The sequence below is a fragment of the Zea mays genome, chromosome 6, assembly GCF_902167145.1.
Source record: "Zea mays cultivar B73 chromosome 6, Zm-B73-REFERENCE-NAM-5.0, whole genome shotgun sequence".
In the NCBI taxonomy this organism is placed as follows: domain Eukaryota; kingdom Viridiplantae; phylum Streptophyta; class Magnoliopsida; order Poales; family Poaceae; genus Zea; species Zea mays.
In genome coordinates this window covers 90,559,006-90,583,116 of record NC_050101.1, presented here as the reverse complement: position 1 = coordinate 90,583,116, position 24,111 = coordinate 90,559,006, and the positions used below count along the sequence as shown (strand labels likewise).

The window sequence follows — 24,111 nt, the reverse complement described above, 5'->3', positions numbered from 1 at the left end:
ATGATGCTACTACTATCATCAATTGTGCTTAGTTAACCATGCAAATGGTAGGTTCTTCTGGGTATAAGACATTTTGACTTCTCAAGATACATTCCCTAGGCATAGTGTATATCTAAATAGTAGATACATGATAAATGTTATGTATCTATAAAAGCTAAAATGTCTTATGATTTGGTACGGAGGTAGTATATGCTTCTGCTGTGCTTGAATTGTTGTTTGTGGTCATATAATTGTTTAACCAAAATCAAGGTTCATGTCAGTGTTTTCGGTCAACCATTCTTGAAAAACAGCCTTTTCTATTTTGTCTGATCCAGTTTACCTAGATGGCTTAATGCCATGCATCTTGGGCATTCAACATTTTAGACTGTAGTTTTTAGGAGGGGTTTAGTTATGGTTCTCTCTCACAACAAGATAATAACTTCTGTGATTTGGTTGTTAGTATTGATTTGGCAATATATTTTTATGACGAGCCACCCATTACATCATGGCCTAAAGGTTTTGATCCACTTACAGCGCTATTCAGTTGCAAGGGAATTGGGGTGGGGGTGGGGATTGAGGGGGACTAAATCTCTTCCTATTCAAAACTGAATAGGGAGAGATTTAATACTCCTCAATCCACTCCTAACTATACAAATCCTACGGAAGTTTGTTTTTTTTACCTTTACGTGCCGTTTGGATCTCTTCATTTTAGAGGAATGGGAATTCACTCAATAAAGTAACTTATTTAGTTTGGAATTTTACATTCCATCACTTTTTAAAGTTCAGATATAAGTCTATCTCAAATTTATGGGGTGGAGGATGAGAAATGATTTCATGCATTAGTAAAATTTGTTTCTACTCTGTAACTTATATGACATTCTTCGTCTCACTCCTCTATAGTAAAAATATAGCACATAAATATCTTTGACATCTTCCTAATAATAGTATACAAATATATTTTGCATAAAACCGAATTAGCTTAATTGATATATGTCTGAATTACTATTATTAGAATGGAATTCATTCCAATGATCCAAACATGGCGTTATTGGAATTGCGACTTGAAATTCTGTGCTACCACTGTTTATTGTAGTTGTAGATTTCATTCTGTTTCTTGTTGGCTTGTTGCGTAGTGTTTCCTTGACACTGTCTGCAATCATATTAAGAGTTTGTTCGGTTCTACCCCAATCCATATGGATTGAGGGGGATTGAGGGGGTTTCAATCCCTAGTAAGTCAAAATCCCCTCCAATCCGTATCAATCCCCTCCAATCCATATGGATTGAAAATAACCGAACAAGCCTTAAGTTGGCTAGTTTTTGGCGCAAGTAAAATTTTATTCTCCTTATTCCTAACTAGTTACGGTAATAATGTTATTATTATAAAGGTGCCAAATTGCGCCAGTTAAGAACAAAAAATACATAAGTTTGATCACATGAAGGATTGGACCATTGAATGCTATTAGATTTTGCTTCAACTGTGGCTTTGTTAGCTTCCATCTTATATCTTTGTGCATTGTGGCACAGCTTTTTTTCTTCTTTTGAAATCCTGATATGCTTATCGTGTATATGATTGAACAGTTTTCCAGTTTGATCTGTGCTGTGGCTGTAAGTAGCCCGGTCGGTCTGTTGCTTAGCGACGGGTTCACATTGCCTAGTCAAGAACGTGCTTCAGTTTGCCTGAATAAGACAATAACAAATTTTTGTTAGTCCATTGAGTTTTTGTTACAGGTTAGCCTGGCTAATAACTCTGACTCGGTGAGTAGTAACGAAATGTTTTGACTCGGAACTGAACTGGACTAACCAGTGATCAAAAGTTCCAGATTTGTATCGTAGGCTTCATTTTCGCGAACAAAGAATATGATGTTAGATAGTTATATCGTACCTTTCTACTCATGCGAAACAAATACACACACTGCAACTGGAAGTCGATCAGTAAGTTGGCAACACGTGAAATGTGACATTCGTCCGAGAATAGTTTTACAATGAGTTTGATCGACAAACAAACAATATATCACAATGCGATTTGAATCACTTTGATCAACAAACAAACAACATATTAGCAGCAGAATGTCTTAGATAATTTCCTAGGTTACAATAATCGTGAAACAAAACTTGAGACCTAAAACCGTGATCGCAACGTCAACTGTACATCAGTCATCTTGGCTATGCTAGTTGGCTAGTTGCTAGCAGCCAACGCTAAAAGACAAATACATAGAGTCCTTCGCATGACATGGAAATTTGTGGGAGAATCAACTATATGCAAACATCTGACGAACTCATGCCATTGGGCGCTTCACAAGTGAAACCCATTTCCACCAAAGGTAGACAACAGATGAAGATATCACCGCAGCAGCTATGGAAAGTGCTGCAATGCCTGCAACCACTCCTCTTCGCTTTACATCATCTCGGGCAGAATCAGAATGTGGTGCTTGTGGGGGACTGGTTTTCGGGTCTTGGGAATGGGTAACTGAGAAAATCAAGTATTTCCTAGTCAATGGTATGGTAAATATGATGAGAGATCGACAGAGCATGTTCTGTAGCCACCTTTTATTGCTGAAACTAGTGGCCCGTAAGCTCCTTCATATGGAATACAACAGGTGCCGCGTCCACTCCAATACAGATGTATTGCCAGTATGGAGTTATCAACAGTCACTTCGTAGGTTATGTTAGTGGCTTTTCTGGAACCCCCTGCTTCCTTAGTAATGTCAAAGTCCTTCCTGATATTCTGGTCCTGCAATTATTAACCAATTAAAAAAGTATATATGTAAATAAACTTTTTCATTGTTAAGAAGGGATCAAACCTGAATATCAATGTCAAATAAGCGCTTTCCAGGTCCATGAGTTATGACTATCTCTGCAAAGAAGAGTTGGACTGTGTAGTTCCCGTTAGCTAAACCTACCACATAGTACCACAACGAACTTGTTGAAGTTCTTGCTGTTTGGTAGAGCTCTTGCATGTTGGTTTCAAAAATATCACTTGTATTTACAATACCGGTGGATTCGTTAAATGGATCAGAACCCACATGACTAACTACCCAATGACTAGTAGCATTAACATGAAAGCCTGATCCTCCAAGATCAGTGGAGTCTTCAGAGAACATAATTGGCATTAGATCTGAATACTCCACTTGCTTGCCACCACAGTTTATAGCGAAGGAAGTTGCACGATCTGCAGTATGATAAATTGATGATATAAAACTAAAGTTTGCACAAGGTAGATGCATCATCAAGCCCACAAATCATAATCAATATTATAATAGGCAAATTTACAGCCTTTTTTAGTTGCCTATCCCAGATGCCATAGACCCATTCCTTGCATACATTTGCCGCAATGGTGACTCAATTTCTTAACCATAAAAGGTGTGGCATACCACACTTAAATAAGGTATGTTTTAGTAACAGTAGGCATGATGCAAATAGGCTCTTAGCCTCTTCGTGAATTTGAGCTGCAAATATGGCGTTTGGTTCTACCCAATAAAATTTTATTCCCCGTCACATCGAATGTTTGAATGATAATTACGGGTATTAAATATAGTCTAATTATAAAACTTTTCACGGGGAGATTTTATAAAGTTTGCTGGGACATTATCAAGGTTGATGTTTTGGCTGTTTTTTCGGCTGTTGGAAGCAGGAGATTCATTAATTTTCATGTCCTAAACACTGCCTATATCACCCTCATCCCAAAGTTTGAAGGGGCTGATCAAGTAAAAGATTTCAGACCTATAAGTTTAGTTCACAGCTTCGCAAAACTGCTCACTAAACTCCTTGCTAATCGTTTGGCGGGCAGATTACACAATATGGTGTCCCCTAATCAAAGTGCCTTTATTAAAGGCCGCTTCATTCAAGACAATTTTATGTTAGTGCAACAGACTACTCGCTTTCTCCATCAACATAAGCTTTCTCGAATTCTCCTGAAGTTAGATATCTCAAAGGCATTTGATTCAGTTTCTTGGCCTTTCCTCCTCGAAGTTCTGCAACATTTGGGTTTTGGTCAGATATTGAGGGATATTATTAGTGGTTTGCTATGGACCTCCTCTTCCCAGGTGTTGCTTAACAGACTACCTAGGCAGACTATTATTCATCGACGTGGTCTTCGACAAGGCGATCCTTTGTCCCCTTTTCTGTTCATCTTGGTCATGGATATTTTGGTATTCTTATTTAACCGAGCTGAATAGGTTGGGCTGCTGCAGCTCCTTGCCCCACGGATTTTGCAGCACCGGATTTCGTTATACGCTGATGATGTGGTGATATTTCTTCGTCCGACTGCTATGGATATCAATATTACTTTGGATATTCTTCACCTCTTTGGAGAGGCTTCCGGTTTATGTACTAATGTCCAGAAGAGCAACGTATATCCCATTAGATATGATGATCAAGACCTTGTTGTGCTTCATGATTTGCTGCCTTGCGAGGTGGCTGTTTTTCCTTGCCGGTATCTGGGTCTACCGCTAGCTATTAAAAAGTTCACTAGAGATCAGATTCAGCCCATCATTGATAAGATTGCAAATAAACTTGCTGGTTGGAAGGCTGATTTATTGACTAAATCTGGTCGAAAAATTCACGTCCAGTATGTTCTCATAGGGATGGTCATTTATCTTGCTATGGCTGTAGATCTTCCAGCTTGGGCGCTCAAAGCTATTGATAAGATTCGTCGTGAGTTTTTGTGGAGAGGTCGGAAAGATGCAAAAGATGGACACTGTCATGTGGCCTGGGGGATTGTTTGCAGGCCTATTGAGCTGGGTGGTCTTGGTATTTCGAGCATAAAAGAGCTTGCTTGGTCACTTAGAATGCGATGGTTATGGTTGGCAAAAACTGAACCAAATCGCTCTTGGACCTCTATTTCCATCCAAGTTCCTAAGAAAGTAAAAGATTTCTTCTCAATGGCTATGCAAACTGATCTTGGTAATGGTGCTACTACGTTTTTTTTTGGACAGATAGGTGGCTGTTGGGACATAGAATTGCAGATTTGACTCCACGGTTATTTAGAATTATTCCTAAGCAAAGGGCTAATCGGAGAACAGTATTGGATGCTCTTTCCAATCACAGCTGGATTTTGGATATTCAGGGGGCCTTTTTAGTGGGTGTTATCAACGAGTATCTTCTCCTGTGGGATTTAATTGATTTGGTTCAGCTAAGACCTCATGTTGAAGACAAGCATTTCTTTCGCCTAGCTGCCAATGGAAAATATTCTTCAAAGGAAGCTTATAGGGGTTTCTTTATTGGGTCAATTGAGTTTGAGCCTTTTCATATAATATGGAAGACTTGGGCTCCTCCGAAATCTAAGTTTTTCATGTGGTTGGTCGCTCACAAGAAGGTGTGGACAGCTGATAGGTTGCAAAGAAGAGGTATGGATCATCCGGAGAGGTGCCCATTATGTGATCAGGATCAGGAAACCTTAAACCATATGTTGCTGGGCTGCGTTTTTGCTAGAGAATTTTGGTTCAAGCTGTTTCTTCATGTAAATCTACAACACTTGGCTCATCAGTCATGTGAAGGGGTTTTTATGGATTGGTGGCAAGACTTGAGCACCAAGGTTCCTGGGATTGCAAGAAATGGTCTTAACTGTCTTGTCATTCTCGGTGTTTGGACCTTATGGAAACATCGCAATGGCTGCGTTTTTGACAATAAGAGTCCCAGTGTTGCTGTTGCTATTAGAAGTGTTGGTTTGGAGATCGATCTTTGGGTATTGGCTGGTGCAAAGTTGTCCTTGCTTACTGCCCCCATCCCAGGTCTCCCTGCTAGCTAGATAGTTGTAGTGTTGTTTTGTAGCAGTATTTTTTGTCATGGATGGGTTCATTTATACTTGTTACTGGCCGCCGTAGGGGGGGGCCCTTATCTGTATCTTGGGGTCATATTGGACCTTTTTCTCCTTAATATATATTCGCGCAGTTCTCTTGCGCTTTCGAGAAAAAGATGAAGATTTAACGACAAGACAAATTTATTAAACCTAATTAACCCTATATTTAATACTTATTATTGATATTCAAACATTTGATGTAATACGAACTAAACTTTAGTTAGGGGAACCAAACATGAATCTTAGTAAGAACCATGCTGAATATTACTTGTAATTTAAATCATTTGCCAAGACATTAACAATGTGCCCATCCATGTCACCAGCTTTCTGTTGCTTCAATTGTTCAAAAATCAAAGCAAATCTTGTCTTAAGAGCATTAGAATAGAAACAAACAAAAATACTGACAATTGAGATATTTGATCTTGTCCAGTTTGTCCTATCAGCTATCCCGGTGTACCTTCTTATTGCCATGAATGTGCCAAAGTGGGTGATCAAATCTATCGATAAGCTGCGGCAGGGGTTTCTTTGGAAAGGAAGGAAAGAAGTGAATGGGGGCAGCTGTTAGTGTCATGGGACAAAGTTACTAGGCCGCTAAAACTGGGTGGCCTGGGTATTCCGAACCTGCGATATATGAGTTGGGCGCTACAAACGAAATGGTTATGGCTGTAGAAAACAGACCCGGATAGGCCTTGGAGTGGTCTGGATCTTCCTATCCAGCCTCAGGCTCGACAACTATTTGCTAGCTCGATCATCTCCTTTGTGGGTAACGGAAACAACACGTTGTTCTGGTCTGATAGATGGCTGAATGACTGTTGTATTCAGGACATTGCTCCTGAGGTGGCTGCTAAAGTTGATAAGAAGACCCTTTCCTCTAGAACGGTGGCTCAAGATCTTGACAACAGAAGGTGGGTGAGGGACATTATCCCCCCCCCCCCCCCTTTCTTTTCTAGGGATGTAACAATACCTTCTTCTCTGGGATTCTTTGGGAGAGGTTGTGTTGACAGGATGATGATCAACATGTGTGGAGGCATGAGGCTACTGGGCGGTTTTCATCTAAATCCTGCTACAAGGTTCTATTCACAGAATCCATCCTTTTTCAGCCATGGAAGAGGCTATGAAAAGTTGGGCCCCTCCTAAATGTAAGACCTTTCTATGGCTAGCTATGAGGAATAAATGTTAGACAGCTGATACTTTGGCAAAAAGAGGCCTCCCACATCCGAAAGCTTGCCCTCTTTATGACTACGTGTGTCTTTGCTCGACAATTTTGGTATAACCTCCTATCTCCTTTTGGTCTTGGTCACATCTCCCCTGGTGTAGAGGATATCGCATTTGCTGATTGGTGGAGAAGAGTTTGCAACCGAGTGCATAAAGACAAGAAGAAAGGCTTTAATAGTGCCATTATTCTAGGTGCTTGGTGTTTATGGCTGCAACGTAACCGAGTGGTTTTTGAGGGTAATTCTCCCTCCATCGGCAAGGTGCAACGAAGTTTCTTAGATGAGCTGGCGTGCTAGGTGCTAGCTGGAGCCAAACAACTCGGAAGCTTGCGCGTAGTCGAAGCCACCAGTGTGGTCGAAGAAAATTATGTAATGTAATGATCATGTAATAGTTTCTAAGTGTCTAAGTGTGTGTTCCTCTGGGAGTTTCTGCTTAGCAGGGGTTTACCCCTTCTTGTAAGACCTCTCTTTTCTCTCTCTATTATATAAAGATGCGCAGCTCTCCTGTGTGTTCGAGAAAAAAAGAGATATTTGATCTTAATAAGGATAATAAAACGTCAATGTCAAGGATTGATGACGAATGAGAGCAAGGCAAGATCCATTGATCCTAGAATATTCAAATGCAATGGAACATCAACACTAGTGAAAAATGAAAATAAAATACGGTTTTGTACATTAGTTAAACGTCAAGTTATAATTCTCCATGCCAGTATTAGAAAAGCAGCAACTAAATCATTTACTGGTTGAAATCACTACAGCATTAAACAAACTGGTCCTCTGTGGTGCCATTTCCAAACATTTATGGCATTTCTGATGGCATTTTGAGGTATACCTGTTTCGTCTATGGTATTTCATCTCGATGGTGAGTGTAATGATACACACCGAGTTATTGGAAAACAGATGGTGATGGCATTTCCAAACATTTGAGATGTCATGAATATGAGCACTAGCAATCTAATAGCATGTGAAGGCATGTAACTTACTAGTTAAATTATTTATGTTGCATTCGTTCATGCGAAGGCAGTTCAGGATTGTAAGATTTCCACTGCATGGTAACACAACAAAGTGAGAAATACGCAGAATATTACTTTAAATTTTGAAATAATACCATGATTAAAATCTACTTCCTACCAGTACCGAATTACATGAGCTAGTATAGGTAGCAAGGCCAACATAGCACTAGAACCATAGTTGTTAAAGCGGTAAGGCAACAGACCCCCTTTTTAACTTTTAAGCGGTAACGCGTAAGGCGAGGCGACGCCTTAAATATATTTAAAAATAGGAAAATATTGATATTTGAGAAAGTATTTAGGACAAAAATAATAATAAAGAAGAGAAGGGTAAAGGAAAGAAAAAAGACTAGCCCAATCAGCCTACAATTGAGCCCAACTAGCCCATGAAGATTAGGTTAAGCTCACTTCCTTTGTGGCTTTGTCCCCCTCTCCAGACCCAGCCGACTCCCTCTCCCAGCCGCCTCTCCCAGCCACCAGCGTCTCTCTCCCTGTCTGCTCGCTTCTCGCTCTGCTCACTTCTCCCTCCTATGCCGGCGCCGCTGCGCAGTCATACCACCGTGCCGCTAGAGCAGTCGCGCCACCGCGCCCCTACAGCTGCGACCGTGCCACAGTGCCACTAGAGCCGTCGTGCCACTGCAGTTGCCGCCGTGCCGTCGCGCCGCTGGAGCAGACGCACAGGAGTAAGGCGAGCAGGACACCTTACGTCGCCGGGGCGCCTTACCGCCTAGGCATCACCTAGGCGACGCCTTGACAACTATGACTAGAACTTACTGTTATGGCAAGTGGAGCTATCCTAAGGGCCCACGTGATACTGTAGCACGTAAACAATATCTCGTACGAACAGTGTAATACAAATTAAATTTGTTTGGTTTGTTAGAAAAGAGGTAAGTTAGATTGATTTGGTTGGGATAAGAAAAGTGACTAGTTAGATTGATTTAGTTAGGATATTGGCTTAGGTGTCAAGTCTCTCTATAATAAGGAGGAGATGTATCAATCTAATCAAGTAAACATTAAACAACAAAAAAACATCGGGCATGGACAAGGCCCTCGGCCGCCCCCCTTGCGCTTCCTCAACCCCAGTCGTCGCCATAACATCTAGTGTCGATATGTCAGACTCTAATGACGGTAACAAGCACCAGCGGCTCCATTCATGTCGCCAGCTGACGCCACTATGAAGGCCCTGGCGGACCTAGCAAAGTTGATGACAGCCATGTCGTCCACCTTGGCAGCTGTAGTGGCCTGGCTGCCACCAGCGCCGGCCACCACCATGGGTTTTACGACGACCGCCTTGATACCAGATTATAGTGCAGCACTATCCGAACTTTCATCACATGCTTCATATCGACGACCATGGTTTAAAAGGCATCGCCTAGGCGTCCAGGCGGTCGTTTTTGCTAGGCATCGGCGCCACCCAGGTAAGAATGAGCATGGCGTCCGCCTTGGCGAGGTAGGCGTCTGGGCGATGCCTTCTCCCCCCTGAATTGAGAATAATCTGAACCCAACTGATCCATTTATCAGGGAAACCAAGCTGCATGTGCATAGCCAAGATAACATTGTGCTCTATTGTATCAAAGGCTTTAGCAAAATCCAGCTTTAAAACCACTTCTCTTTTTTGGACTGCTGACATTGATGAATGTACTCGTAAGTCCAAGCCAAACAATCTTGAATAGATATGTGTTAGATGAACCCATACTGATTTCTGTGAATAAGACTCGGCATCTTTGGCTGTATTCTGTTGGCCAGGAGTTTGGTGATCAGCTTGATGGCTATTTTGAGGAGGGAAATGGTCTGTAGTCACTAATGGTAACTGGGTTGCTGACCTTGGGGATCATAGTAATCAACGAAGTGTTTAGCCCTTCAAGGTTGACAGAACAGTCAAAGAAGTCCTAACATAACTTGTAGAGATCAGCCTTGATTGTTAGACTGTGTATGTGAGTGTGTGTGGGCCGCACCACTGTTGGGCTGCCGACCCATTAGGGTTAGGGTTGAGTCTATATATTGTACCCCATCACTCTATGCAATACAACAATAGTTCACTATTCTACATGGTATCAAAGGGTTAGGTTTAGGGTTTCCTCTCCCACAGCAGGGTAGCCGCCGGCTGCCCCAGATCCCAACCGCCACCTTCCACACCTACAGCCGCCAGCCTAGGCCCCACCGTCGCCCCGGGAGGCTCATCCCTCCCTCCCGGGGCGGCTCCCTTCCTGGCCGCCGCCGCCACCCAGCCAGCGGGCTCGGGCTCAACCCCACGCGCGAGCCGCAGGCGGCGCAGGCCAGCGCCAACTCGTCCCGTGTCATGCCGCTTCTCATGTCCTGCCGCACGTCCCGGCGTCCGCGCCCGCCGCGCTGACCGAGTCATCGAGCGAGGATCTGCGCGACCTCGGCCGCATCGACGGTGCCCAGCCAGGCCCCGCTTTCCCCGGCGTCGTAGGGACCGGCGGCGACCTCGCCCGCCGCATCCTGCTCCTCGACACCGGCGGGCGCGCCGTCGAGCTGCAGCTCCCGCGGTTCCGCTTCTCGGGCCCCATCTCACCAGCGCGCGGCCGACGAGCTGCAGACCGTGAGCTTCGGCTCGTCCTCGGACCGCTCACGCTCGGCCTCCATGGCGTCCACGGCCACGACGTCCTGCTCCACGTCCTCGTCGGGGCCGCTACACCAGCACCTCTCGCTCCGGGCCCCGCGCCCAAACCCCTCCGCCGCAGCCGCCGCTGCCCCACGCGCAGGTGGTGGCCCAAGCGGGGTCAGCCTCCAGGCGGGGTCTCACCGTCAGAGCGGGGTCCCACCGTCGGCCGCTCAGGCTCACGTCCCCTGCTCCTGCTCCTGCCTTCGGGGCGCGGCGCCTTCCCCTCTCCCTTCCTCCTCCTCTCCCACTGCTCGGCATCCTCCACCACACGAGCTCGGTGCCCTCCCCGGCGCGGCGCCAAAACGCAGGTGGGGGGCTCGTCGGCTTTCCGCGGCTGCGGCCAGAGCAGCCAGCGCCGCGGCCGGGCTGTGATCTGGGGCCATGCCGCATTGCCGACTGCCTGCTGCCGGGCTCGCGTGCGCAGTTCCTACCGGTGGCGACCACTCCATCAGCGAGTCCTTCCCCGGAGAAAGCCGCGGCTATAAGTCCTGTTGTTCCCACGGAGCCACACGGCTGTGAGGCCGGTGCGCAGTGAACTAGGCAACGCAGATCTCGGCCTGGGTGGTGTGCCCACGGCTCCCCTCCTCGCGGCCTCACTCCCCCACCCCAGATCAGCGCTGCCCGAATCCGCGCCGCCGCCACATCCAGGGCTGGTCGTCGCTACCGGTCCTCATGTTGGCTGCGCTACCGGTCCTCATGTTGTCCGTCCGCTCCGCTGCCTCTCTGGTTGTGGGGGTCTCCTTCCCCTCGGCCGCTCTCGCCCCTGCGCGCCATCCTCACCAGTGCCTGCCACCTCTTCCCCGGCATGGATACCCTGCGCTCCTCTCCCCTGTGTCGGCATCTTCGCCCGTGCAGCCCCTTGTCATCGCGCTAGCCACTATTATTAAAGCGTCGCTTAAACGGTAAAACGCGATTAGGGAGTAAAACGTCTGCACGTTTTACGAAAAAGGTGTTGAACGTCCGTTTTGGACGTTTAAGCGTCCTCCGAGCGTCTGAAACACGTTTTACGGCGTTTTAGTCGTTTTATGGACGTTCTAGATGTTAATGGGCCTTCCTGGGCCTTTAGCCGTCCTCAAACCCTAAATTCTAAGCCGCCACCCGCCCAGCCGTCCTCAGCGCCGCCAGCCGCCCAGCCATTCTCAGCCGCTGCGACGTCGTCCTCAGCCACTGCCCGCTACCGTCGTCCAGAGCCGCCAGGTACGCCGTCGGGCGCCAGCCCCTCTCCTCCCTCCTCCCTCTTCCCTCCACCCACAGTCCAAAGTCAAGGAACCGTGCGCCGCCGCTCAAAATTCCAGTGCGCCGCCGCCGCCGCTCAAAATTGAATCAAAATTTTGGACTGCAGACTCCAGTGCGCCGCCGACCCTAAAAATTCCAGTGCGCCGCCGCCGCCATGCTCAGAGTCCAGAGCCTCCAGCCTCCAGTGCCCACTCCCCACTGCGCTGCTCTGCGCAACCAACGCAAGCCGCTAGTGCCCAGTGCAGAGCAACAGAGCAAGACACTAGTGCCCTCACCTGTCACTGCGCTCTGGCAGCTCTGCTCTGCCTCACTTCTGCTGAGCAAGACCAGCAGCTGAGCAGCCACTCCGCAAGACCAGCAGCCAGCCTCAAATTGAATTTGTTGATTTTGCTCACATTGAATCAATCTTTATTTGCTGACAGTGAATTTCAATGGCAACAAATAGCGAGGCAACAAATAGTGTTGTTGAACTTGATCTTTTTCTTTTTATGCTAATGCTATTTTGTTTGTGAACTCAACTTATGTATGAAATTATTCTATATTTGAAATTCTATGTCAAGTCTGAAAAGACGTTTCAACGTTCATTTAAACGTTTAAACGTTGAAAAGTTGGTTCATAACGTTTTAACGTTTTACCGTTTTAATAACCATGGCGCTAGCCACCTCCTAATTGCTCGCGCTGACGCCCCAGCATCGCCTCCCACTTCGAGCTTCTCCCGTCACCGGTGCCGTCAGCACCCTTTGCCAGGTCCGGCGTAGGCCCCTGCCCGCCTGGACACGCCCCGCCGCCCACCCCCTTCATCGCCTTCGCTGGATCCGTCGCTGCCGCGGCCTTCCCGGCCGGATCCACGTTGCCGCGACCTTTTCGGCTCGATCTGTCGTCCCTTCAACAGAGTGAACCAGGTCTATAAGATTGAAGACCACGGTGGGGTCATCAGAGATCCCCATATGATCCTTGAACACCTCCCAGAGACAAGCAGCTATTCCTTCATGATCAGAGAAGCTAATACCCTCCTCATTGACTAAATTAGCCATGACATTGTGCTTGTACCTGTTTGTTGCAGCAGCATGGAAAAATTTAGTGCATTCATCCCCAATACCATTCTTTCAATGCATCGCTGCCTCCTGTAGCTGTTTTTGTATTTTAGGAGCCTGTCAATCTGAGTCTTGATGATTGATCTCAAATTCTTTTCCTGAAGAAACAGAGATCTTTGTTCTTCCAATTTATCATGACTAAAATGACCACATTACAATTTGTTATCAAACGATTCAAATTGGAGGTAGACTTGCTCCATTTCTTGAAGTCATATCTGGCATTCTTGAATTTGGCGACTATTCTTGCAGCACAGGAGACTGTTCTGACCTCTCTATTCCAAGCGTTGGAAACCACCTCTGAAAATCCTGTAACTCCATCCAGTAATTCTCGAAGCGAAAAATATTAGCTTTCGGAATGGAAGAACCAATTTGTGAACACAAGGGATATGATCAGAAGTGGTCTTTGCCAAGGGAACTAGCAAGGTGTTGGGAAAAGCAGAGGTCCAACTGATGGAGGTGAGACACCAATCTAATTGCACCAAGTGAAACTTCTGCCTTTGAGGGGGATTTCGATAATACCAAGCCTACTAATGATAGAGTTAAAAGTATTCATATCTGTAACATTCCCTCCTGGCTTATGTTTGTCAGCAACCAAACAAAAGAAATTGAAATCCCCAATCAGCATCCAGTTATCTGTTGAAGAAATATCGAGGGAGCTCAACCAATTGATAAAAACAATACAATCAGGGACATGACAGGGACCATAGACAGTTGTTAACTTCCAGTGATCTGCGGAAAGGCGAGAGACAAAATCTACTGTAATGGAGAAAAGATTAACCTCCTGGTCCGTTCTCTGAAGCAAGGAGTCATTCCAACCAATCAAAATACCACCCGAGGCACCTCTAGATGGACTAAAGGCGAATTTGGTGAAACGCTTGGGAGCAAGTCTTTTAAAAGAATGAGGGGTGATGTCCTCCATTTTTGTTTCTTGGATGCAGAAGACAGAGTAGCAACTCTCCATTTTTTTGCCACACTGCACGGGCTTTGCCCTCATCATTCAAACCTCTAATGTTCCAATTAAGAACATTCCATTTTCTAACGTTGTGATTCATAAATTATCACATTAAAGATTAAAGCCAACGAGAGCATGGATATCACATCCAAGACGCAAACACAGGGAGTAACCCCAACAACAAACTTTACCAGAGCAATATCAATGAACCAATAGTGCAAAAGAAATAGCATCATCAAGGCGCACATAAAAGACGATGACCAAGTTGCCGACGAGGTTAAATGATGTTTGTCACCCAAGTTCCACAAACCACCAAAAGGTACATGTTAAACCACCACATAAGTTTTAAGATACAAAAAACCACGACGACCCGCACCGCAGCATGAGACATAGTTTTGTAAATCATCATGGTTTTTGCAGAGGTCCTACGGGGATGATGCTGCCCTCCACTCCTGGGTCCGGACGAAGTAGCACCTCCAGGGATGCCTCCACAAGGGGCACTCCGCAATTCTCAACAATCACCTTCTGCAAGGTGATAGCATTAATGTCTAGATAAATTCCAAATGGGGTAGATGTTGAGAAGGTACCTCCAGGGACCCTGAGGGCGAGCCAAGATTGAAGGAGACCTTGAGTCCCTTGGTTCTGGCATTGATCCTTGCACTTCTTCTAACTTGAGATGGGTATGGTTTTCAGGCAGACTTCTTACTTGCTGACCTGGTCTTCTTGACAATATGCCTGGCCTGCCTAGGCATCTGCCTTTGATATATTTCTTTGGTAACCACTTGCCTTTGCTTTAAGGCTTCCTACTTGTGCCAATATGAGCTAGCAGGCTCAACAGATCTTGGAGAAGAAAAAAGAGGCTGACAACTAGTGATAGGCTGAACCTTAGAAGTGACAGAAGCCTCAACATTTTGTTTCGGAATCTCAATTTGAACAATGGAAGGACCAAGCTGTGTGAGACTGCGACAAGAGGAGCCCCACCAAGAGACCTCACTTAGGTGAGGGAGAGCATGGCACATAATTCTTTTGAGTCCCATGGACATGAATTTTTCAGCCCATCCTGACATTTCGCGCGAGAGAAGATCCAAAGATAAAGGAAAAGCACCAAGTTCAGGGAGATCACCAGCAGTCTTGTAGGGGAATCTATTGCAAATTTTGCATCTTGCAACCAAATTGCTAGAGGAGGAGGAATCGGCCCCATCATCTGGTCTATCATTGGGATTCAACAGGAGCTGCTCATGCATGTAAGGGTGGTATGGATCGTGATCCAAATGCTTCTTCACAAAATGCTAGGTCCCTAAATAAATTTTAGTTCAAAAATGAATAGAAATAGGGCCCAATCTTAATCCTATCCTTAAATCTTATAGTGTAAAATTTAGAGCCCATTGTCACCCCTACATGCATACCATGAACCTGGGGAGGAAAATGGGGCTGCTGGGGCCACGGTTGCCAGTTATTAGCGATTCCCAAGTTCAGGGCCGTGTTTTCCCAAACATGATCACCCTGAGTAGGACCCTGAACACCCCCAAGTTGTGATTATCTACATTTTCTATGAAATCTCCCTCAGCTTGAAGGAAGTCTTCATCATTGTCTTCTTCTAGAAGTGGATGAGGGTTACCATTGGGAGGAACATCATCCTCATGGTTGGCAAGAGCTTCAATATCCCCAAGCCTCCAATTGTCTTTCGGAGTGAGGATGTACACAGGGACGGCCCAAGAGCATCCCAAACCAGTGGAGACTTCTCCCTGAGTGAGCACAATTCTTCTTGGCATGTCATTGACAGATCTATACATGCACTTAACCAGGACATAGGACTATTGTGACAATGAAGGAGCTTGCCAAAGGATGCCACAACTTAGTGGATGCACGTATCATTCATAAGAGTAACAGGAAAACCCAACAACAAAATCCACCCTTTTCTACTATAGGTCACTTCTCTGAAATTTTGCGCTCTATCCAGTCGGATAAAGCGCCCAAAGTGTCGACAATATTGAAAATATCACCAGAGATCAATCTACCCTTCTGGAGAATGCTTCCCATTTCAAAAATTCCCAGCCCAAACAGGTGTTCGGAGCAGCTAAGAACATGCAGTCTAAGATCATTTTGAAGGTAATCCCGAATGCGACTAACACACATACCAAAGTTAGCCGGTTGCACCACTCCCTCCACGTCCATCGCAATGACAAAGTCATCCCGGCGAGTCTCCTGCCCCAAAGCAAGATGGATGCGGGCGCGAGTGTGCCGGTTGGCGTCCCCATCCACGGTGATGAACTCTGGTTGGAGGAAAGGACGAGGGTCCGCCGGGAAGTTGGCCATTAGCAAGAGAGGTGAGGGCAGCAAGGAGAAACCGCAACATTGTTGAGAGCGAGAGAATGAAGACGGGCGCGAGTGTGCCGGTTGGCGTCCCCATCCACGGTGATGAACTCCGGTTGGAGGAAAGGACGAGGGTCCGCCGGGAAGTTGGCCATTAGCAAGAGAGGTGAGGGCAGCAGGGAGAAACCGCAACATTGTTGAGAGCGAGAGAATGAAGACGAAAGAGTTTTCTCAACAACATTAAGAGAGGAGTAGCCAGCGTTAGAATCGAAAAGGCGCCTGCAACCGGGTATAGCAAACGACCTAGTAACTATAGCCAGTGGAAGGCTGGGCGAAACGCTTTCAGGGATGGGAGCCGAATAGTTGACCTCGTCAGAATGCGAAAAGGCACCTTTAACAGAAGATTGAGTAGGCCCGGTGACCGAAGGCAAAGGTGCCTTAGCTAAGGCTCCGGGAGCAACTTCCAATGCGACATGAGCATCATTGCAACCTACCACCAATCCTTTAATGCAGTGCGCCTTAGGCCTCTAGAGCAGACGTGCTATAGGTTGAGCATGCCTACTGTTGCAATATTTTTCAAAGTGACCGAGCAGAAAACACTGGCGACACCTGACCGAGCTAGAACAAGTCCTGATGAAATGGGTGTTCGAGAGACACCGATAGCTAAGTTTACCCTGAAGGATGGTGGGGCCCAACATGCGCTGAGTGCGCTTGTGATGTGCGTAAATGCCCATCCGACAAGAGGCGGGTTTTGCACGAAGCCCCATGAGACACCGCCCTGTCGAGATCATGAGAAATCCGAGAAAAGATGGCTGAAACAGGAACCAAAGAAGTCTCCTGAGGGTCGTTGTTCAAAGTCGAGCTAAAACGAGATCTCATATTTGAATTTTAGATTGACAATGGACATTTAAAATTCCCTATTTGCACGAAATCCAGCTGACACTGATCATTAGGAGTACCCTGGAGAAAGAGCTTCATCTTCGTCTTTATGGCCGACCTGAGAAATCCATTGCTGATTCGACTAGATGGACCATGTTTCTTGCTTGGTGAGTCTTGCACCAAATTCTTAGCAAAAGAGACTAATTTTAAAGAACGACAACTTCTGCGTTTAACAACTATCCACTTCTCATCTTCCTCTCTGCACCAAAGAGCATATTCTTTTCTCCAATTTGGGCTCCCGTTTCTCCAAAGATAGAAATAAACATCAAAGTTTGCAGAGATGGTGCGCTTCAGAGCCAGGACCATGAAACCAACTTTCTTGGAGGCCACGGAAAAACGAAAATGACGATCTGATTCTTACGACATGAAAACCCGCCGGGAGCCACCAAGAACCGATTGCAAAGCCAAGTTGACTGACTTAGCCGAGAGATGAAAATTGTAACGGTGAAAAACCGCAATCAGTAAGGAGTCCAAAGGCAAAGAAGAGACATGATGGACCGAGGAGACATATCTCGAAAGAACCGAGAGCTGAAAAGCTTTACCAGATGAGCAGTCCAAAGAATTCGCAAGCAATTTCCCCCTATCATCCCAAACAAATGGAGATGCCATCGCGGAGTAGCCGCCTGCCTCCACCGGATGGGAGACAGGAGAAGCCTAAGATCCAGGGATGAGGGAGACTAAACCCACGACGACGCCATGACCAGGGTAGACGCATGGTGGCAGGCGGAGCAGCAGCGAACGACATCGGTGGGTGCGGGAGTGAGGGAGAGGGCGAGAGCGACCGAGCGAGCCATGCATCTTCATCTTAGGTTCTGCTGATGTCGTCACCACCACCGCCGCCCCGAGCGTTTTCCCGGCCACTAAACCCCCAATGTCATGCTCCTCAATCACACACTGCCATCTCCAACTACAACAACCTCGCCGCAAATTACGGGCATGACCACCAAGACCTCAAGCATAGACTGGGATGGGTGGTGCTGGTTTTCTGTTCTGAAGCCAAGGCTCTCCTATACATATGGGTTCAAAACTTGAAACCGGCTAACCCACTCAAATCGCTTATATCGATCCAGTCTAGCTAGGGCTGGCAGGTTGATCGGTATTGGACCAAACCATGTACTGGCCTAGTGAATACTATTCAAATTTTAGAACTGTATATACTACAATACAAAAAAAGAATTGATTTTCACCCAAAAGATTAGCAAAGAACACATGCCGATTATTCAAAGGGGTCTACATTTAAAATGTTTATTACCTGTTGATTCTTCCACTTGCATCAATTGATGTTCCAAGATAATTTCTACGCAGAACAAGATTGCAAAAGAATAAGTAAGGTTGCTATAATTAACTTAATAGTTAAAATAATGATTACTATAAGAAAGAAAGAAATTTATACATGAACTGCTTCTGACCAGAAGGATTGTTAGAAAGGGATCCGTCAACATAATAGTTATACGAAACATCCCTGGAGTTTATAACAAAATTGAGAAGAGTTAGACAAGCATCACTTAGTCTGCATTGGAGAAAAGATTATTCTGAAACAAACAGTATGCAAACATAATTTGTAAAAGCGCAGAGGGTTCTAGCTAGATTCTAAAAGAACTCGGTCGGTGGAGAAGACCGTCGGCACGATAATTTACTAAGAGTGCAACAGGAGGAGCCCGACCGAGAAAGGTCATAAAAGCTAGGGCTCTCATACATGGAGATGCCAAGCCCAATGGTTCGGGCCTTAAACCAAGCCTTGAGGCCCAACCCACTACTAGCCCCTTACATGAGGGTACGCTCACAACAGGTTAGACCACCCATGACAACTAGGGGAATCAACAAGTAAACTTTTTTACCCATCCTAAAATTCACTACCATAGGGATTCGGACCGAGGACCTAAAGTGCTACTAAGGCCATTGCAAACACTAGGCGGACGTCACCGCTCGCGCCTCTACCGCGTCCGCAACCTCGCAAGACTTCTCTGCGCCGCCGCCGCTGGGTTTCTCCGTCGCGTCCGTCTCGGACCCACCACCCCCAACCACCGCCATCGTGGGGTCCGGCGGCACAAACCCCACGCCCATATCTCGTCGCTGCGGCGGCCAGCGCCGCCACCCTCCATGCGACCCGCGCCGCCACTCTTCAGCATGTCGTCGCGGTCCTTCCCCAGAGTAGTGTGGTTGTTCTCCAGCTTGCTTTGCCCCCCCCCCCTCCGTCTTCTGTGCGGCCCTCGACAACGTGCGCAACGACCTCCCCTTCCACGACAGTGGCGCCCCAGCTGCACCCGCCTCCATGTTGTCGTCTACGCGACCACGCTACGGAAGGCCACGCCTGCGACACATGTGCCTCTGTCGATGTCGATGCCCGTCGTGCCGAGCTTCTGGTTCCTCACTTTCCCTACATAGGTATGATGAGTGGCACTCCCCCTTCACTGATGGATCTTACCCTCTCGAGGGGTGGCTCGACACGCTCTCGCCACCGGTTTACAGTCACCTATCGGTGATAACCACCTCTCAAGAGCACACAACAATCGACGCCCTCGAGTGCCAGCTCATCGCGCCCGTCCACTCGTTCAGGGGGCGTCCCGGGTGATGACTCCCACTCTGTGCACAAGATCGACGATGATGTCGCCCTTCCCGCACCCGACGTGTCGGTTATCGTCAGCCTCCATATTCAGGCGGCGGGGCTCCCCAGCATACGGACTCAGCACAGTACACTCACTGACGTGATCAGGTTCTACTGACTCTCCACCGCTACGCCCTCGACGACCATGTCCTCACCGACGTGGCCGTGCCGACGCATGCCTACTGTCGGATGGACTGTAAGTAGTGGAACTCTTAATCTCATCGAGGGGATGACACTAGGAGTTAGGACAATTTTCTAGTTTTATTTCTCACACAACACCATACCCACCTAAGTCGTTGGGTTACATATTTATAGCTGCCCAAGGCAGTCAAGCATATGACAAGATGCTAGTCTAAGATGTCGTCCTCTAAGATGCCCTAGTCTAAGATGCTCTAGCTCGAGGTTCTGCGCGGTAGTAGAGCTGGCAGCTTTGCTTCTGTCGACGACAACACCGACGAAGAGCTCAGGCTGGCGAGGGAAGCAGCGCGAGAGCAGGCGGCACAGTGGGCAGCCGCGCACCCCATGGGGGCGCGCGTGGCGGCAGCCCAGATAGGCGCCGACGCGCTGACGGCGCTCCGGGCGAGGGCGCACGCGGCGGCAGCCCAGACGGGCGTAGACGCGCCGGCGGTGCTCCCGGCGGCGGCGACCGGGTCGACGGAGATCGCGGCCTCTATAGGCGGCGCGACTCTCCCTCCCCGGATTGGTACCATGGTCGCCGCATGGCCCAGGCCATTGTCAGGGACATCGGTCCCGGCGGTGGGTGGCCTACCCTCACCAAGACCAACTACGTCGAGTGGGTCGAGGTGATGAGGGTACGGCTCCAGGTTCGCCAAATGTGGGAAGCAGTTCAGTACGGCAACGTCGACTACCACGAGGATCGGCGGGCGCTGGATGCCCTCATTGCTGCAGTCCCGTCCGAGATGCAGTTTTCGCTTTCCTAGAAGCGGACTGCCAAGGAGGCCTGGGACGCCATCGCTGCGACCCGCATCGGCAGCGACCGTGCCCGCAAGACCACACTGCAGGCACTTCGCAAGGAGTGGGAGAACCTGGCCTTCAAGCCAGGTGAGGATGTTGATGACTTTGCTCTCCGCCTCAACACTATGTTGCAGAAGATGGTGTAGTTCGGCGACGACACCTACGATGAGGAGAGAGCTGTTGAGAAGCTCTTCCGTTGCATCCCCGAGAAGTACAAGCAAATCGCTCGCTCGATCGAGTATCTGCTAGACCTCTCCACGATGACGATCGAAGAGGCGATAGGTCGTCTCAAGGTGGTCGACGGCGACGAACCACAGGCTCCCTCTGGCCCTATCACTATTGGCGGAAAGCTACATCTCACTCGGGAGTAGGAGGAGGCCTGCCAGGGTGACCAGAAGAAGGGGGAGTCCTCCTCGACACGAGGCCGCAAACGCGGCAAGCCGCGCAAGGCGCGTGGAGGCGCCCAGGCCGGGGCGCGAGGACATGCTGAGGGTGGTGCCCGTGGAGGTGCCCAAGGCGGCGCCGTCGGCAACAAGAAGCCGGCACGAGACAACGACTGTCACAACTGCGGCAAGCTTGGCCACTGGGCCAGGGACTGTCGACAGCCACGACGTGGCCAGGCCAACGTCGCACAGGCGGAGGCGGAGGAGGAGGCTCTGCTCCTAGCACATGCAAGCATCGAGCTATCTCCAGCGGCACCGGCCGCAGCGGCACTCCTCCACCTTGATGAGTCGAAAGCACGCGCTTTCCTCGGCGACGGCTCCAGCAAAGACATGATCGAAGGATGGTGCCTCGACACCGGCGCCACTCATCACATGACCGGCCGACGGGAGTTCTTCACCGAGCTTGACTCTAGCGTCCGAGGCTCCGTCAAGTTTGGGGACGCCTCCGGCGTAGAGATCAAGGGCGCCGGCTCAGTCGTCTTCACCGCCGCATCTGGTGAGCACAGGCTGCTCACCGGAGTCTACTACATCCCCGCGTTGAGGAACTCTATCATCAGCTTGGGACAGCTGGATGAGAACGATTCGCGCGTGGAGGTCGAGCACGGAGTCATGAGGATCTGGGACCCCTCTCGTCGCCTTCTTGCCAAGGTACGCAGGAGTCCAAATCGGCTATACATCCTCAATGTGAAGGTGGCACAACCTTGCTGCCTTGCTGCTCGTCGAGACGACGGGGCATGGCACGAGCGTTTCAGGCACCTTAACTTCGAGGCCCTGAAGCGGCTCAGTGCCAAGGAGATGGTACGAGGCCTGCCGTGCCTTGACCATGTGGAGCAATTCTGCGATGTCTGCGTGTTGACAAAGCAGAGACGACTCCCCTTTCCCCAACAGTCGAGCTTCCGAGCCAAGGAGAGGCTCGAGCTCGTGCATGGGGACTTGTGTGGCCCGGTGACACCAGCCACACCAGGAGGACGACGCTACTTCTTGCTGCTCGTCGACGATCTCTCCCGCTACATGTGGGTGATGATCCTTGGTAGCAAGGGAAAGGCTGCGAACGCCATCAGGCATGTGCAGGTCGCTGCGGAGGCGGAGTGCGGCCGCAAGCTGCGTGCTGCGCACCGACAACGGCGGCGAATTCACGGCAGCTGAGTTCGCGTCGTACTGCGCGGATGAGGGCGTTCAGCGCCACTACTCCGCGCCGTACAGCCCGCAGCAGAACGACGTCGTCGAGCGGCGCAACCAGACGGTTGTGGGGATGGCTCGGGCTCTCCTCAAACAGAGGGGAATGTCGTCTGTCTTCTGGGGAGAGGCGGTGGTGACAGCGGTCTACATCCTCAACCGCTCGCCCACCAAGGCACTCAACGGGATGACACCGTACGAGGCTTGGCATGGGTGCAAGCCGGCGGTCTCTCACCTATGGGTCTTCGGCTGCCTCGCGTTCACCAAGGAGCTTGGCCACATCGGCAAGCTCGACGACAGGAGCACCCTGGGGGTGTTCATTGGCTACGCGGAGGGCTCGAAGGCCTACCGCATCCTTGACCCAGGAACACAGCGTGTGCGCACGGCGCGCGACGTAGTGTTCGACGAAGGGCGAGGATGGGCGTGGGACAAGGCGGTGGACGACGGCACGACTCCGACGTACGACGACTTCACCATCGAGTACGTCCACTTTGAGGGAGCTGGGGGAGTAGGCAACTCTTCTCCGAGCAGGTCTACCCCAGCCCCCAAGTCTACACCGACTCCAGCGCCACGCTCTCCAGCTCCGGCTACGACGAGCTCTTCACCACCACGCACTCCAGCCACGACTCCGGCTACACCGAGCTCTTCGCCACCACGTACTCCAGCATCGACGGTACCCTCTCTGGGAACGTCCTCGCCGACACCAGCTCGTGTCGAGCACGACCCAGTGGAGCTCGTGACCCCGCTCTCCCGCGACGAGGAGCGCGTCGACGCGTGCTACGACGGCGAGCCATTGCGGTATCGAAGGGTGGAGGGCCTTCTCATCGACCCGTCGGTGTCGGGCCCTGCGTCTCGCATTCTGGCAGGAGAGTTGCATCTTGCATGCGACGATGGTGAGCCTCGGTCTTTCGCGGAGGCCGAGAAACATGCGGCTTGGCGTGCCGCAATGCAGTCGGAGATGGACGCGGTTGAGAAGAACCGCACTTGGGAGCTCGCTGATCTCCCTCATGGTCATCGCGCGATCACCCTTAAGTGGGTGTTCAAACTGAAGAGGGATGAAGCCGGCGCCATCGTCAAGCACAAGGCTCGCTTGGTGGCACGCGGTTTCCTACAGCAGGAGGGGATCGACTTCGACGATGCTTTTGCCCCCGTGGCACGGATGGAATATGTGCGACTCCTCCTTGCGCTGTCAGCCCAGCAGGGCTGGCACGTTCATCACATGGATGTCAAGTCGGCGTTTCTTAACGGCGACTTAAAGGAGGAGGTCTACGTACACCAGCCGCCAGGTTTTGCGATCCCTGGCAAGGAGGGCAAGGTGTTGCGTCTGCGCAAGGCTCTCTATGGCCTGCGACAGGCACCGAGGGCGTGGAATGCCAAGCTGGATTCCACGCTCAAAGGAATGAGTTTCACGCCAAGCCCGCACGAGGCGGCCATCTATCGGCGGGGCAATGGAGGAAGTGCCCTGCTGGTGGGTGTCTACGTCGACGACTTGGTGATCACCGGCGCCAAGGATGCAGAGGTGGCAGCGTTCAAGGAAGAGATGAAGGCCACCTTCCAAATGAGTGACCTGGGGCATCTCTCCTTCTACCTAGGGATTGAGGTGCACCAGGGAGACTCTGGGATCACACTTCGCCAGACCGCCTACGCCAAGCGCATTGTTGAGCTGGCTGGGCTCACCGACTGCAACCCAGCTCTCACTCCGATGGAGGAGAGGCTGAAGCTGAGTCGCGACAGCACGACGGAGGAGGTGGA

General features: G+C 49.2%; 1 protein-coding gene across 1 annotated transcript in view; it reads right to left on the bottom strand.

Annotated features, from left to right (window-relative positions):
• Window positions 1–1,939: 1,939 nt before the first annotated feature.
• The window catches only part of LOC103629538 (probable LRR receptor-like serine/threonine-protein kinase At1g56130), a 62,253-nt gene continuing 40,081 nt past the window's right edge, over window positions 1,940–24,111 (bottom strand). The window contains exons 12-17 of the mRNA XM_008650632.2: window positions 18,554–18,622; window positions 18,413–18,457; window positions 7,974–8,035; window positions 2,781–3,148; window positions 2,524–2,710; window positions 1,940–2,446 (exon numbers count right to left, since the gene is read on the bottom strand). Coding sequence (XP_008648854.2) covers window positions 2,256–2,446; window positions 2,524–2,710; window positions 2,781–3,148; window positions 7,974–8,035; window positions 18,413–18,457; window positions 18,554–18,622 — 922 coding nt within the window. The 3' untranslated portion in view covers window positions 1,940–2,255. The remainder of the gene's footprint in view (window positions 2,447–2,523; window positions 2,711–2,780; window positions 3,149–7,973; window positions 8,036–18,412; window positions 18,458–18,553; window positions 18,623–24,111) is intronic.